Source organism: Camelus dromedarius, chromosome X (assembly GCF_036321535.1).
Source record: "Camelus dromedarius isolate mCamDro1 chromosome X, mCamDro1.pat, whole genome shotgun sequence".
Lineage (NCBI taxonomy): Eukaryota > Metazoa > Chordata > Mammalia > Artiodactyla > Camelidae > Camelus > Camelus dromedarius.
In genome coordinates this window covers 98,131,861-98,148,822 of record NC_087472.1, presented here as the reverse complement: position 1 = coordinate 98,148,822, position 16,962 = coordinate 98,131,861, and the positions used below count along the sequence as shown (strand labels likewise).

Sequence of the window (16,962 nt, the reverse complement as noted above, 5' to 3'; positions counted from 1 at the left end):
TGTTTACAGTGTTTTGATGCCGCTGTCGTAGATGAGAGAGGAATCATGAAGTCTGGAGCTCAGATTTTTTAGGATCCGGGGATGCAGTATTTCTTCCTCTTCGTAGGGTGTGGTATAAGCAGGAGTTGAAAATAGCTATCCTGTATTGTTTTTTCATTTTGGAAGTCTTTCCGGCATAGTGCTGATTTTTTTTCTCTCTTAAACCAGTGAATCGACTCTCACCTCAAAACCCTGTTGCATTTCACCTTTAAGAAAGGAACTTTTTAAAGCTGAGTTTTGCAGAACTGAGGACTAACTTAGACCTAAATGGGCCAATGCAAGGAGAGTGTTTCCAGGACAAGAGAAAGTAATGCTCTCTGTAAAGAATGTTGACACTGAATTAAAATGGAGCTGCAGAGTGAGGAAATCAGCAAAGAAAGGCTAAAACTCCTGATTTGACTGGGCCACTAGGGAATGGGGGAGGAAGGAATCTGGGCTAGTGATGTCCTGGGCTCACAGACATCAAAGGACTGCTAATAACTGTCAACTATACTTCAGTAAAGTTTGGGGGAAAGGGATGGCTGGTGAGTGCTGTTGGTTGAAAGTACTGGTTCTCAAAGTATGATCCTCTTCCTGTAGCATCAGCATTTGTTTGAAATGCAAATGTCTGGGCCCCACCCCAGACCTGCTGAATCAGATGCTCTGGCAGAAGGACCCAATACTCTGTGTTTTAACAAGCCCCTCTGATGATACTGATGCATGCTCAAGTTTAGAAACCCCTGGTTTAGTCTAGGACATTATGTAAAGTCATGCCTTAGGGACCAGCTCATTTTGTTTTGATCTAACCTCACCAGGGCTCCTGCCTCTGGGTAGGTGCCTCAGGAGTGTGTGTCCCTGGTCACAAATAGGGTGACAGGGCAAAGGGTGAAGATGGCTTAGCACAGAGTCACTCCACTGCAGTGAAAAACAAGTCTTGGTAAAACCAGGGAAGGCCTTTCTTCCAGTTACAATGGAGAGATCTGTCAAGAAAGTCCCTGAGCACGTTGCTGCCTCTGATTTAGCCACCTGGGGGCCTTGTTCTCGTGCAGGAAAGTGCCCTGCAGAATTTTACTGGTGGGTACCTAATGGTCATCCGAGCAGGAATCAGAGACTTGGGTCCAGATCCAAGCTCTAACCTTTACTAGCTGAGTTTCGTTGGACAAGTTTTTACAGTTATCTTGCTTGTAGAATAGGGTTAACGGTTCATGCTGTTTAGGGTTGGTGGGGGATTAATTGGGGTCATTAATACAGTACACCTTGTTCAGAGCAGGTGCTTAATAAATGAACACTGTCACTAGGATCCTTGGATGTCTTGGGACTGCTCAGGAAGGACCACTGCAGGGACCATATAGCCATACACGGACTTTTCCTTGTAATGTTAAGATGGTAGAAATAAGCAGGTGATATTAAGGTTCTTATTATAGGAAAAAAACTGAAGATGAATTTTAATGACATTGAGTTCAGCACAGGCCTTCCTTACATTAAATTATCTGTTATGATACAAATTATCTAAACAGAGAAACTGTTTTTATGAGTTAAAATATCATGTTGGCAGAATCATTGTAATGATATACTATCAAAGAGTAATCTTAAAATTTAAGTTAAATTATTTTGAAGTGTGACCTTGGTAAGTGTAATCCTTAAAAATTCACTTATAAGTCAACATAATAAAAGAGTTGCCTTCTGTTAGACTTTTGTAGTGTCTGGCAGTTGTATAAAATTGATTTCATTATGGACAAAGAGGTCTTTTGTGTTAAAAGGGGGATATTTTTATGTTATTTGGTAACCCGTGATTTAGATCGATGACTTAGAGGTTTTTAATGCCTTTAAAGTAATCTCTGTCCCTTTTTCTTAAGCTAATGCCAGCCAACAATGATCATTTATGAGGTGATCATAAAAAATGAACAGAGAAAAGCATTCTGACAGCTTCTCTCCCTATATTTAGATGGGAGTTTTCCAGAAGAATGAGAAATATCAGCTCTTATTGTCTTTTCAGTATGTCAAACAGACTCAGTTAATCCCATGCTTGACCGGCTATGTGGCTGAAGAACTGCAAAGTCGAGTGTCACACAATCCGTGTGAAAACATGAGGGTTACGGGATCCACAGACCATGACTTAGTTAACTGGAATTTTATTTTTTAATGAGAATAACAACGGCCTTTGCAAGCTGATTTAGAGTCTCCAGGTCTAACTGCATAAGAATTTAATATCCATGCAGTGTGAGTTAGAAAAATGAAATTTCTCAGTACGGTAAATAAACTGAGGAGCCTGGAAACCAGATTGAAGTCTGCAGCCTGGAAAATCAACAGAGACTAAAAATAGTAAGATTAGAGGTGACATTAGAGCCATGGACCATCTGAAAGTAGCTTTAAAGTACCACCAAAGGAGAAACCAGGCAGGCTATGATATGATAGATTTTTAAAAAAATATATGTCTAGAGAGCATTCTGTTTCTTATGTAGGTGTGGAAGGACACACCTTCCCTTAAAATGTAGATTTGGTTTTCCAGAGTTGATTTTTCATGTTCTTTCTCTCACTAGAATTAAAAGGACGCTCCCCCTGATTTCTAAGGGAAACGTTGGCATAATCTACATGAAATTGAGAATGCACCTGGATGATGTTTGACTGGAGGTTCTAGAATGCAGTTGTTGTTTCTATTAAGCAAATCAGGCAAACAGCTCCAGCATTCATTGATCTCTTAGCACGTAGCCAGAGGATCCCCTTTAGAATAGGCACATAGAGGGATTACAGGGTCTGGAGAAAGAACAGAAAGGAGGGTGTTTTGAAAGAGTTCCTGTGCTCTGGGAGCTCTCTCCTTCAGATGGCATCAGCTCAGTGCCGAGGTTCTTGGTAGGTGTTTGCTCACGGGCCTGAAAGTTTGTGCGTGTGGAGTTTTTGAAAACAGTGTTAGTTAGGAAAGTCCTGAATATTTCCCAAACTCCACTTGACTGGCCTGAGCTGCTCGTGACTGTTGTGAGCTCTTGCCTTACCAGGGGACTTCTCAGTCCTCGGGAGTATTGTCCTTCTTCCTTTGGAATTTCTTCTTCCTGTTCCAGAGCTCTCAGTAAAGGCCCTGTCTGAGCAGGAGAAATGGGATGAGTGAGTAGAATTAGTAATCTCACCTGGCTTCTGAGCTTAAAGGAGGTTGAATGCCAACTAAGTATTCGGCACCCCCCTCCACAGAAGAGCAGGAAAGTGGAAGTGGCTGATTAACCTGAGACCACTGGTGAAATAAGACTTGGGTAGCATAAAAACTGGTATTTTCAGAAACAGACACGATCTTGGATGTCATTGTATGGTTGCTACAGGGACTGGAATGTGAGAAAAGGAGATCATGGATGTTTATGCTATCAGGACACTGCTGATTATAAAAAGAAATAATAAAAGAAGTTAGTCCAACTTCTCACATTTCCTTTTCATTTGGGTGAAAAACTCTCAGACTTTCTTTGCCAGGAATTCAGCTGCACAAACATTGAACACCAGCCATGCCAAGCACTAAGCCCTGGATGTTCACAGATGAATGTGAGACCCAGTGACCAAAAACACCTTCTTTACTAAAATTTTCACATGATTCGTCCCCTTTGAGGCCAGGTTTATGTTACAATGGCATGGCTGTCCACAGTGGGTGGGCAAAACCAATTTCTATATGGACTGTGGATCTAAATGTGAAACAGTAAAGATTCTAGAGGAAGACATTAGGCAGGATCTTCATGACCTCAGGGTAGGCAAAGATTTCTTAAATAGGACACAAAATATGCTTGCCATAGATGGAACAAATGGTCACACTGGACTACATTAAACTAAGTTCAGTTCATCACATGATACCGCTAAGAAAAAATGAAGTCTGTGGAATGGAAGAAGATTTTGTAATACAAATATTCAATACAGGACTTGTGTGTAGAATATATAAAGAACTTCTATAAATCAATACGAAAAAGGTAGATTACCAATAAAAATGTGGGAAATAGTTGAGGAAGCACTTCACAAAAGAGAATGTTGGTTTTCTTGATTGGAGATAGTGACTGGAGGGAAGCACAAGGAGCTCCTGGGGTTCTGGTCATAATGTTGATTACATGCATACGTTAACTTTGTGAAAGTCCTTCAGATTTATGACAGGTGTACTTTTCTCTGTATGTTATAATTGCACTGAAAAAAGTTTACAGAAGGAAAAGACTTTGTTGTCTGGGTTGAGGAATGGAGCCAGATATTTTCAGAGTTTCTCTCTTGCCGGAGCATTGCCACTACTATGGAAGCAGCAGAGATGCTGAGAGCATGGGGTTTTGCTTGGCTCTTAGGGCAGGTCCAGTTGATGAAAGAGTCCTGCACAAGGAGTACCAATGTCTTAGGTTAGCAGAAGGCCTTTGGAGACCAGTATCCTGAGAAGGGAGGAGAAAACATTTACGGAGGAAGCACTAGAAACAAGCTTGATGACAATTTTGTGTATGGCTGACTCAGCCTGGAAGCTGGTTTAAGCCCCCATTGATTGACTGATCACTTGCCATGTGTTATGGCATTGAGATAGGGACTTTCTGTGCATCAAAGTGTTCACTCCTCACCACAGCCCTGGGAGGTAGGCACCAGTATTTATCCAGATTTACAGATGAAGAAACTGAGGCTTAGAGAGATTAAGTAACTTGCTGAAGTTCCAGGTAGACAATAGCAGCAAGCTGCATCTGGAACCCGGGTCTTTGTGAGTGAGAGCTCACCCCCTTGACTATGTCTATTATTTTGCCTTTTTTTTTTTTTTGGTAAAACCAATTTTATTTGAGCATAGTGAGAAAAAACATACTTACATTATGTATACACAGATATATACATATACACGCACACATATATACATGCATACACATACATACATATATATATATCAAATTTTGATGATCAGAGACACTTGAAACTGATTTTAGAATCTGAGGTTTGTTGCACTATAGGTTATTATGAACTGGAGTTTCCCTTTTCTTTGTCACTTGGTTAGAATACCTGCATGGGGGTGAGGGGAGACTGAGAAATCTTCCAAGAAACAATACAGATTATGATGGGAAAGCCCTTATATGGGTGACCCATGAGCCCGTCTCAGTGCTTTAGGGACATTTTAATAACCTGAGTAATTGCCTTTGAGAGGCTTTATTTTCTGCTCATTAATGACTCTCCAGGCTAGATTGAATTCTTCTTGCCACTAATTCAAATACAGAGATAGATAAAATGGATGCTGCCAACTGATTGTCACAACACTATGTGCATATCAGTGCTCTCCTGCCTGCTTGGGTATGAAGAGGAGGTGAGGAGAAGGGGAAGGGTATAACAAGAAACCTGTGATAGCTAAATTTGTTTTAAAAGCCAAATTCTGGCACAGAAACCAGAATTCTGATGCATACAAATTATTGATGGTTGTGCATGGCCAGGGTTTGGGGATTGCCCTATTTTGTATATACATGTCTTCCCTCTTCTCGTGAGACACAGTGCCTTGGGTGCACACTCAGGTACGTACTTAATACTTTAAGTTCTTTTGTTCTATGGCTTGTTTTTGGTCCTCAAGGTATTCATGCTTGCAGCCTGTGGAGTGTTTATAGTATCAGAATAATGTTACATCCCTAAATGAAATGAAATTTGGATTACTTTCAAATGTCTCCCCCCAGCAATCCAGTGACTGTGGAAGCAATATGGTGGAAAGGCACATGATCTAATTTGAATAGAAATATATGTGGCTATGGTTTTAGAGATTTCTGTTTATTAAAAAAAGTCTCCTTCCTTTATCCTTGGGGATAGTTATCCCACTTTTATTGCTATGATAATACATAAGAAATGAACAAGTTGAAATAATTGATAGGCCCATATCCAGTTCAACTTTAATTGAATCTATCTAGTTATATGAACTTGTTTGATGTACAGGTGCTTACAGAAAACTGGACAGAAGCTCTGGGTTGCATTGTTTTTGAAATGTAGAACTTCTAGTTTAGAAGTAGATCCCTCTTTAGGGAATATGTAATTATTTAACTTGATTACCACTGTACGTTGTATCTTGAAAGCTATTCCAAGTGTTGTAGGAGCATCTGTTGTACCATCATTTGGAAGCTGCTAGGGTGTTTCAGAGGTAAATGCCTTGACAATTGCAGTTTGACATAGCTCGATGAAGGGAGTGCCGTGGTGCTGTGTGGGGATTCTTTGTCTTGGCTTCATGTCAGTAAATTGATACTCTCTTATACATCTAAGATGGTATTTTTGGGGCGGAGGGTAGTTTTTATTGAGTCTTGGCTTTCCTAGTTCCTTATTTCATGAAATAGTGACAGGTATCATTTTCTACCTTCAAACAATAGCATCAGTGATTTTATAAATAGAAAGTCATTCTTCAGGTGGGCTTATGTCCATACTGGCAACCATTTTATATACATGGCCTCATTTTAAATGGCCAGGACTTTGAATGTGTAAATGGGCAAGTTTTCAGGCAATCTGGGTAGGCTTTCCATTCTTGCTTCTCCATTTCCTGTCTAAACAACGTCTTTCGTGTCCTCAGTGTGTTTATGCAACATTGAATAAAACTTCTAATAGGAAATTTCTTCCAGGTGACCTCCCTGAGGGGCCGGGCTGTCAAAAAATCTTAAGAAACTCGACCCTGATGAAATTGCCTCCGTTGAGAATATTACTCGGTGCAGAAACAAGAAATGGAATTCAGTTGTTTTTGGTTCTTAAATAAATGAATTCTGTTTCTTTTTGTGTAGGTGGGAGAAAACATTAACCCCTGTGGAAGGTCCAGTCTCAGTTGGAAATTGAACTTTTGGTTTCTTTGAATTAGGAGAACCTTGGAGAAGAGAATGTTAAATATTTTTTATTTGAACCTCAAGCAACATGGAATAGGTTCTTCTGTCTGAGTGTCTTTTATAGATGTGTCTTTTGCAGAGTTGTCTGTCTTTACATTTAACTTTCTGGAGACTATGACTGTGATTATCAGATGACCTCCAACTCAGCACCATGTGTAGGTGGATACTAATGAATCCCTTTTTACCCTTTCTAGTGCTTTTGGAGAAATCAGTCAGTAGAAGGAGGGACACTGAAGCCATACAGAAAGCCAAAATCCTTTATTCATCTTGCATGAATGAGAGTGAGTAATAAAGAAAATAAATAAAATATTTACCACCCTTATTCTTCAGACTTCTATTAATGGTTATAGATATTGTTTAAGTAAAAAGATAACTACTAAGATTTCTATTAAAATGTTGTTTAAGGAAGGAGCAATTCTCCGAGACTGAATTTTGACTAGCCTGGTCTTAATGTCCTGTTCCTGGCTTGATGGCGAAAATAAGAAAATTTTATTTCTGTGGGTGGTTTGAATTCTTTGGGTTAGTTGGTCCATGAGAAACTTGGGCAGGGTCAGAAGGGCAAACCCTACTGCATGTGGTACAGAAACCGGAATCTGGAGGCTACGTCTGATTTGAGGAGGAGCCTGGGAGGGAGGGCACTTGGGAGTGTTGCTATGTCCCATGGAACCTCCTGGGGCCTAGAGAAACCCAGATTCCCAGGTGGGCCAGGCTCCTTCTGCTTCTCTATCAGCCTAACAGGCATCTTTGTTGGGTGCTGTAGGCTGGTCTCAGCATCCTGGGTCTGATTGGAGTTAAAGGAGACACTTGACGTTTTACCTGGTTTGTTTTGTCAAGACCATTGCAGGAAGAAGCCAGTACCTCTGGGAAGCATGTTAACTTGTTTAGGTTTTGGGGTATTATTTGGTGAGCTAGAAGAGGGCAGTCAAAGATGATGAAAGAGTCTGAGGCAGTGATTCATTTTTATTGGGGAATGATTAGTTTTATCGAGCAGTTTCCTTTAGTTAGGACTATTCTGTAGTCTTGCAGAGTGTTATCAGCTTCACAATGCTTATTGGCTTGGGTCAATATAGTGAGCCTACCTTTTATTGGAAATGTTGGGCAGGTTCCCTAGTCAGTTCTCCTGACAAGAACACTAGGTTTAGACAGTCATGTTGAAGTGTGAGTCATGGGTAGTTCTGTCTCTGTGGTCATGCTCAATCCACTGCACCTCTCCCAAAAAGTTAGGTTGGGGCCTTACTGGAATTTTCTCTTGAGAAGATATACTTGTTTTCTAGTTTGGTGATCCAGTTCTTTGCAATTCTAACTCTCCCTTCATATTTGCTCCCTTTCAGAAGCGATTGAAAAAGCAGATGCCAAGCCACTGCTACATATCCTGCGGCACTCACCTTTCCGCTGGCCTGTGCTTGAATCTAATATTGGTCCTGAAGGGGTTTGGTCAGAGAGAAAGTTCAGCCTCCTGCAGACGCTTGCAACGTTTCGTGGCCAGTACAGTAATTCTGTGTTCATCCGTTTGTATGTGTCTTCTGATGACAAGGTGTCCAGCAAACACATCTTGAAGGTATAGTGAGGACTTGTTCATGTTCTCTGTTCAGTCCAAGGTTGACCTTTTGGGTTGCCTTCCCAGGGAAAGAGACTCTTACCACCTTAGTGAAATGATAGGGTTAAAAATTCTGTTAACCGCTAGGATCTAGACTATCCCCTCTCCCTCCCCCACATTTACAGAATGTAAATCAGGAACAAACTGGTTTTGTCAGTCTTTCAGGAAGCCAGTGAGTGAATTTCAAGTGATCTGTGATCTGGCCCTCAAATATCTACCCTGAGTATGTGTGGGGCCCCTAAATTCCAGGGGGGACAGACCTGCAGAGACTTTCTGAACTACTCTTCCTCTGATCTCCTCCCTCCCCTGATGGAGGAGTGAACCCGTGCTATGAGTCCTTGTTTTCCTTTCGCTAACATCTTGTGTACATGCCTAAGATTTCATTGTCAAGTTTAGTCTTGAGTCTCTTGTCCTTCCTTTCAAAAGATAAGAGAGCTTGCTCTGGTCTAAGTGGTTGGGTGCATTTTTGGTTGGGAGAGTAAACATCTCTTCCATAAAGGAATTGGCCATGAGGACATACTGCGAGGTGGAGTATTACATTGGTCAAATCAGGAGACTGTCGGAAAACTGCCAACAATGAGATTCATCAATGAAAGAGCTTGGCAGGAATACAAATAACACTTCTCAAATTGCTTTGTGTTTTGATCTTGTTTTTTTTTTTTTTGGCTCCACAGTTACTTTGGTAATGAAAATTTTGTCAAGTCAGTGATTTTCCCTCCCAATTCTGTTCTTTGTTGAACCAGAAAATAATGATATATTGATATTTAAATCATTGAAGTATAAAACCTTTAGACTGTATTATCCTCTCTGGCTACAAGTCAACTTTTAAAAATTGACACCCTGGAGTTTATTTTTTGATTTATACCAAGGGGCATTCAAATGTTTTTCTGTAAAGGACCAGATAGTAAATATTTTAGGCTGTGTGGGCCATGCGACGACTCTGCTGTTGTCCCCGGTGAAGCAGCTGTAGGCAGCGTGAACATAAGTGCGTGTGGTGTACGGCGGGCTAGCCTGCGGGCTGCGGTTTGTCATCTCTAGTTTAGGCAGTAGGAGTCTCAATAAAAAAAACTTTAGTCACTGAACGAATTCCCATCTACTCAAGAGCAAATTTCTTAGTTACAGAGACAGCTGTATTTCCACGTTGGGTGATGGAACAACTGCATGGCACTGAGACATATTCTAATACTATCCAGATGAGACCTGCTCTTCAGTGGTCTACATGATGGTGATGGTCCAGGCGACCACTGTCCCATGTTGATAGATTGCTCACTTAAACAAACACCAGGTTTTAAGACTGTCATGCTTAATTCCAGAACTAGTATGATATCCTTTCTAAACTCCTTAAGTGGTGTTTTGAAGTAAGCTGGAGACTCTTTCAAACCTAAGTTTATGCACTCTGTTGCATGATGGAAGATCTTGATTCACACACAGGCAAATGATAACCATTTCATTTTTTGCCGATTTCTGGACCTAGTCTAACGATTGAATTTATTTATTGAAAATAATACAAATAAAAGTAAAAAGAATAGTACAACAAACTCCCATGTACTCATCAACCCAACTTCAACAGCCAGCAACTTTTGGCTCTTCCTGTTTTGTCTAAACTCCTCCTTTTGGAGGGGAGGCTGGAGCATTTTATAGCAAATCCAAGGTATGAGATTATTACACTAGTAAATGCATCAGTGTTTATCTGATGGAAAGGACTATTATCACAACCAAAAAAGTAATTATAATTCCATAATTAGCATCTAATACTCAGTTAATTCTCAGTTTTCCTAATTGTCTCAAATATATCCTTTAAAAAAAAATTAAACTGTTGGTCTTTGATTCAGGTTTCAAAAATGAATCACGTTGTGTATTTGGTTGATATGTCTATTTTAATTTACAACATACTGGATTTGACTGATTTCAGGGTAACCTAATAGCTAATGAGGGAAAATTCTTTTTTTGTAGGAGAATCAGTTTTAAAAATGCAGGAGTAATAATACGAATAAAAAGTTACCATTTTTAAAGATCCCTAATGAAATAAAGGATCAAAGCCGCTATCACCAATAGCTGCTGAAACTATTAGATGAATGGTTGATGGGGAAATTCAGGACAAGGAGATCAGACTGACATTAGAAGAACTCATGTATCAAATGGTAGCATTGCTAAAAGTGGGGCAACCAGATTTTGTATGCCTCCTGATACCACGTGGTGGGAAGCATACACTATCACCAGTGATGCCAAAAGAAAAGAAAAAAATGAACTCGGATCTAATCAAGCCTCTAGTTTTACTATCAGCTTATAGGAAGCGTGGGAAATAGAGGAACATGGTAATCAGTTTTTAACAGCTTGCCTTGCACGCTTAATATTCAATTAAACTGATCCTAGAAACACTGAACTGTCAATGGTGGAACACTCTCAAAACGTAAAGAGGCACTCATGTGCTTACTGCTGCTTTCCTCTGCCAAGATGGCAGCTTCTTCCAAACTGATGTTTGAGTGTGGCCTGGCATTTGAGTGCAGGGCACATTTGCTTTAGTTATATTCCTGTTCTTCCGTGTGGGTACTGTTTTATATGTGTGAATATTCAGACACCTGCATTAACAAAATAAAACTGCAGTCATCCTAATGATGACACAGCTGCAAGAAGTTCAAGCATGTTTCTAGATAAACTGGTAGGAAAAGCTTTCTTCTGAGAACGGCATAAAACCCAGTGAACCTGACAAAAAAAAAAACTAGTGTATTGATGGCTGCCCATGTAGTTGCTTTTATTAGAAATAGTTAAGACTTTAAAAAAGCTAACAGCATATTTGGAGCCTTTGAAGCACCTTTTAGGTTTTGTGGAACATAGTTTGAAAACCACTGCTGTAATGTAAAAAAGAGTAGGCTTTGGAGTTAAAGAGATTAGGTTCATGGTTTGGCTTTGTGATTTATTCATGGAATGTCTTTGTGCAAATTGTTTTACGTCTCCCAGTCTTTTTCCCTGTGTGTAATGAAGAGAGAATTAGAATTTACTTTTCACTGTTGCTGTGAGATTTAAATGAGCTGAATTTGGTGACAGTTTACAGGAGAGATACTAGTATACAGTGGCACATGACAAAGGTACCTTTCCCTTAAAGCATGACCAGGCAACTGGTCAGAACCATTTGGGGAATGTTTCTCTTCATTTTTTGTGCCAAACCCACCTCTCAGATCTCAAGTTCAGATGTGTGAGAAATAGGCATTTTCTTTAGTCAATCTCATCTCTGACTCTGAGCTTCCACCTCACCTTTTAGTTGGAAACAGAACCAGTCTCGGCCCTTCCGCACCTCCCATCTACCCCATTTCTCAGGTTTCTCCAAGGGCACTGGGAGGAGTACCCTCCGATCATCAGTTACCTGTTTCTGAAAAGAAACCTGCCATCCCAGCCCACGTGGCCCCTTCAAGTGTGCCTCTCTGCTGCTGGGGCCCTGGACCTCCCACCCCCTCTCGAATCCTGCCATTTTCTAGGGGCACTGACTGGTCTCTCTGCTCACGAGAAACTCTGACTTCTTTGGTTGTCAAGGAGATCCTCTTTTTGCTCTGGGAGAACTCTCTCTTACCCCAGACTCTCCTCCCTCATTGTACTTAGACTTCCTTTTCTGTCATGTTCTACTTTACTCAATGTTCCTAGCTTTTCTAATCCTACAAACCCATGGAAATAAGAAAAAGGACTCCTTCGGGAAGACACAGCACTGTGGGCATACTGTTGGGTGAGCAGGTGGCGCCTTTGGGTAAAGAAAAAAGGCACCTTTCCAATGGGCAGATGTACTCTCACACCCAGGACATGCAGTTTGGCAACAAGGGTTGCTCAGATGCACACAGTGGTCCTCTGTGAAGTTCCCTCTGTGGCAAGATGGCGCAGAATTGGCCGCAGGCTTAAATGGGAGAAAGGAAGTATAAAAATGCAGGAAACAACAGAAGTTAATGCCTCAAAACATATTTTGCTACATATGTTTGGGTTTATTTTGTGTAAGGAGATAGCAAGAATAAGGATTTAAGGAACAATAAAAGGCTTGAATATACGTGATCCTGAAGGAGTGTTTGGAAGGATACAGAGTTGTCTCAGTATTTGTTACTGAAACAGTGACTTAAAGTCATCATCACCCAGTGGCCTGCAAAATCCATAAGGATGACAAGGAGAGATTTCCTTGGAAACGAACTTTTTCTAACTTCTTTGTCCTTTTTCCTACATCACAATTTGTGTGATGTTTCTTTTTGTATTACTACTTTGTTTCCTAATCTGTGGTTTATTGCAGTTGGCAAAAAAAAATTCATATTTGAGTTCAAAATATTGTATTTCCTAAGCACGTATTTCCTGCTTGCAATATTCATATTAGTTATAAATGCAGGGATTAAAAAACCTCAGGTAGCATAGTGTCCTAATACTGGCCTCTTGAGAAAGCCTTTTGCCTCAAGAGTTTGTATGTGTCTAATGAGATTTGGTTAACTGACTTTATTCAATCTGTTTGGTATATTTAAGATGTTCCCTAGAAACCATAGCAATCTGAAGGTTTAAAAAATGTCTGGTAACTTCACTTGGATCGTCTAAACTTTTATAATAAGGGAATTTAACTTCATTTCATCAGAGGGAAGCTTTGGCTTTCTTGATATTGTCTACACAGTTTCCTTTCCTTTGAGACTAAAGCTCAAAAAATTCTCCAAGTGGTCCAAATCTAATTGAAAGCCAAAGCATCTTAATCATAATATTGTGTTTCATCTTCCTGGCTTACTAAATTTTTGGAAGAAATGGTGGTATACTGGGAATTGGAATACAGTGAAGCCAGGCCGGCTTGTGACTTGATTGTTTGAGGTCAATTAGAGAAGATCGAACACAATAATTTGAGGTTTTTAACAATACATACAGGCATGATGGATGTTATAAAAACATCTTCTTCCCCCTTGAAACAAGAGCAATATGTTTCCTTGAATTTTTCGTAACTAACTCTTAACTTGGCCTTTGTGGAATTTCTTGTGTATGAAGGGGATTTTCATAAAAAATGATGATCCTATACAGAGTTTATGTATTAAAAATTTTTTGAGATTACAGTAAGAGAAAGACGAAATTAGAGGAGATAGATCAAAACAACATAAAGACATATAAACTTATGATAGGGGCATGCATGTAGGATCCAGTTTTTATTCAGGTGCCACTAACTTTAGATTTATCATTTAGATTTTGTATTTTATTAATGTGGCTTAACTTTTTTTTATATGTGAGTAAGATTTAAGTTAGAAAATCTGCTGTTGGGATCAGTTTTACTCAGTCCTTGGGCAGTTACTAATATTCAAGAAAGAACAGCCATAGATTTAGAGAAGTTTCTGGACCTTTAAAAAATTTTACTTATTTTAGAATTTACATACAGTTAAATTCACTTTTTGTGATGCACAAGCCTTTTAAGTTTTTACAAATGCATGGAGTCATGTAATCACCACCATAACCAGGGAAGAGAATAGTTCCATCACTTGCCCCAGATTTACCTCATGTTGCCCTTTTGTAGTCATCCACTTTCCCCATCCCCAAACCCTATTTTCTGTCCCTGTAGTTTTGCCTTTTTTTGGAATGTGATTAAAATTTGCCCATGTTGTTGCATGTATCAGTAGTTCATTCCTTTTTAGGACTGAGTAGCAGTCCATCGTGTATCAGAGTTTATCCATTTGCCAGTTAAGGAACATTTGGGTTGTTTCCATTTTTTGGTGATAATGAATAATGTTACATGTAGGTTTTTTGTGAGCATACTTTTTATTTATCTTGGGTAAATAGCTAGGAAGTGAGAGGTCATACATAGGTGTATGTTTAATTTCATAAAAACTGTCAAACTGGTTTCCAAAGTGGCTCTGCCATGTTTCATTCCCACTAGCAGTGTATGAGTGATCCAATTTTTCCACATCCTTGTCAGCAGTTGGTATTACCAGGTTTTGGGTTTTTTTGGGGTTTTTTTTTTGGCCAATCTAGTAGCTGTGTAGTGGTGTTTTATGTGGGTTTAATTTACTTTTTGCTAATAACTAGTGATGTTCAGCATCTTTTCATGAATTTATTTTCCATCTGAATATTTTCTGTGGTGAAGTGCCTGTTCAGATCTTTTGTCCAGTTTTAAATTGGGTTTGTTTTCTTACTGAGTTGTGAGGGCTCTTTGTATACTCTGGATACAAGTCCTTTGTCATGTGATTTTCAAATATTTTCTCCCTGTCTGTAGCTTGTCTTTTTCATTCTCTTAACAATGTCTTTTACAGAACAAAAAATTTTAATGATGATGAAGTCCAATTTATTTTTTCTCTTATGGCTCTGATTTTTGTGTTGTTTCTAAGAACTCTGTCTAGAAAGAGTTTGGGGCACTGGGAGTAAAGAAAAGTCACCTTATGGGAAAAAGATTTTCCTCTATGTTTTCTTATAGAAGTTTTATAGTGTTAGGTTTTACATGTGGGTCTGTGATTCATCTTGAATTAATTTTTGTACAAGTTTTGAGGTATGGGTTGAGATTAATTTTTTTGGCAAATGGATGTCCAATTGTAGCACATTTTGAAAAATTGAAGTATAGTTGACTTACAGTGTTGTGTTAGTTTCAGGTATACAGCAGACTGAATCAGTTATATATGTATATTGTTTTTCAGATTCTTTTCCGTTATAGGTTATTACAAGATACTGAATATAGTTCCCTGTGCTATACAGTAGGTCCTTGTTGCTTATCTGTTTTATATACAGTAGTGTGTATGTGTTAATCCCAAACTCCTAATTTATCTCCCCCCCCCCCTTTTGGTAACCATAAGTTTTCTATGTTTGTGAGTCTATTTCTGTTTTATAAATAAGTTCTTTTGTATCTTTTTTTTTAAGATTCCACATATAAGAGATACCATATGGTATTTGTCTATCTGTGTCTGACTTCACTGAGTATGATAATCTGTAGAGAAGAAGGGTGGGTCTGGTGACAAGAGACAATGATTCTCTGAGCTCTGCCTAGGTGTGTTACTGTTAACTTGGGGAAGTCACATCACTGTCCTGGATTTTGTTTCTCCACCCATCAAATAAGGGGGAGAATCAGATAATCTCTAAGACCTATTCCAACTCAGATAGCTTTGATGCTATTCAATATTGATAGAACCTCAAAAGGGTTAGAAATCATGAAGCAGGGGCAGGTCTCTGATATAGTATCTTTCATTGCTGAAGTGCCTGTTTGCAAGTAGCTCTGAGCGTAGTTAATTGTTTTTCTAATGGTGACACATGCTCAAAATATGGCTGGGGTGTAGATCTCTTGACTTTTGTTACCATGGTACTTGAGAATTTATGCTGCAAGCAAAATGCTTTGTATTTTGTTTCAACAGCTGGACCAAGCAGCTCTCTCTCTAGCCGTGAGGGAAGACTACCTTGATAATAGCACAGAAGCCAAGTCTGTAAGTTTGACTGCACCTTGTTGGGCATTGTTGGGTTTGTAAGTTGTTCTCAGATCTCTGACTCTTTACTAGAATTGAGGGAATTGAGCAGTGTGGGTGTTTGATGACCATCTTCCCAATGTAGGAAGCAAAGGCCTTTTATTCAGGCCGATAAATGACACTCCCTGTTTCCTCAAAGTCTGGGAATGAAGGCTGTACAAGTCACTGTGCTCAGTGCCCTCATGGTTGAGCTGGGAAGACACCCAAAAATGGAGTAACGAAGGAATGAGCTTGCAGCCATTCCTCAGAAGTGCAGAGAGCTCACAATGTATTGTAGAAGTGTGGGGATGGATACCCAGTCGACAGTGGTTCCCAAATTCATCACCTGAGAAATTTCTATTCAATGTTGGTTTTTCGGCCTCAGCCATGGAGAGTCCGATTTAGTAGACTTGAAGTGGGGCTCAGGAATCTGTTTTCTTAACTGGTGCTCCAGGTTAATGTAAGGTTAATCAGAAACAGATGGGATCAATCTGGTTCGACTTCTTGGGTTGGCTTGGAAACCTAGTAGTTTCCTGGAGATTGGATTAGAGCTGGTTTATTCCCGACACTTTGAATTCATTTTGGAAACTTTATTAAACTTCCAAAGGAGCCTTAGACCCAGGAGACCCTTAACCAGGGAGCTCTCAGGTTTCTGGCTCAGCCTAAGAATGCAGGAACTTAGACTGGGAAGTGCAGGCTTGCAGTGGAATTCCCTGTTTCTTTGCTGATAGGAAACCCTGTATCTAGAAGGGTCTGGCAGGCAGAAAGCTAGCCAAGATCCTAGGCAACTTTCTGGCTGAGGGCACTCATCCGAGAAAGTTGGCAAGTTTTTCTTCTCGATAGTGGACAGAGTGAACTTTTGCCAATCTGTTTGAACTTTTGGCATCTCTGTTTCTGCTGGGGTCACCACCTTTTAAACAACCAGGCTTGATATATTCTCCCCACCCTATAATCAGTCAGTCAGGTCTTGTAGATTCTGCCTTCAAAATATCTCTTCCACCTGGTCCCTGCTTTCCGTACTTACTACCTTAGGTTAGAGCCTTGTTAACCCTGACTTGACGATAGCCAGTAGCGTTTTAACTCTTTCCTCCTCCCTTTCATTTCTTTGCCTTCTTAGCCCCAC

General features: G+C 39.8%; 1 protein-coding gene across 1 annotated transcript in view; it reads left to right on the top strand.

The window, feature by feature from the left end:
* PHEX (phosphate regulating endopeptidase X-linked) overlaps window positions 1-16,962 on the top strand; it is a 167,665-nt gene that overhangs the window by 27,877 nt on the left and 122,826 nt on the right. The window contains exons 4-6 of the mRNA XM_010998806.3: window positions 7,028-7,114; window positions 8,165-8,391; window positions 15,753-15,821. Of these exons, the coding sequence (XP_010997108.1) occupies window positions 7,028-7,114; window positions 8,165-8,391; window positions 15,753-15,821 (383 nt within the window). The remainder of the gene's footprint in view (window positions 1-7,027; window positions 7,115-8,164; window positions 8,392-15,752; window positions 15,822-16,962) is intronic.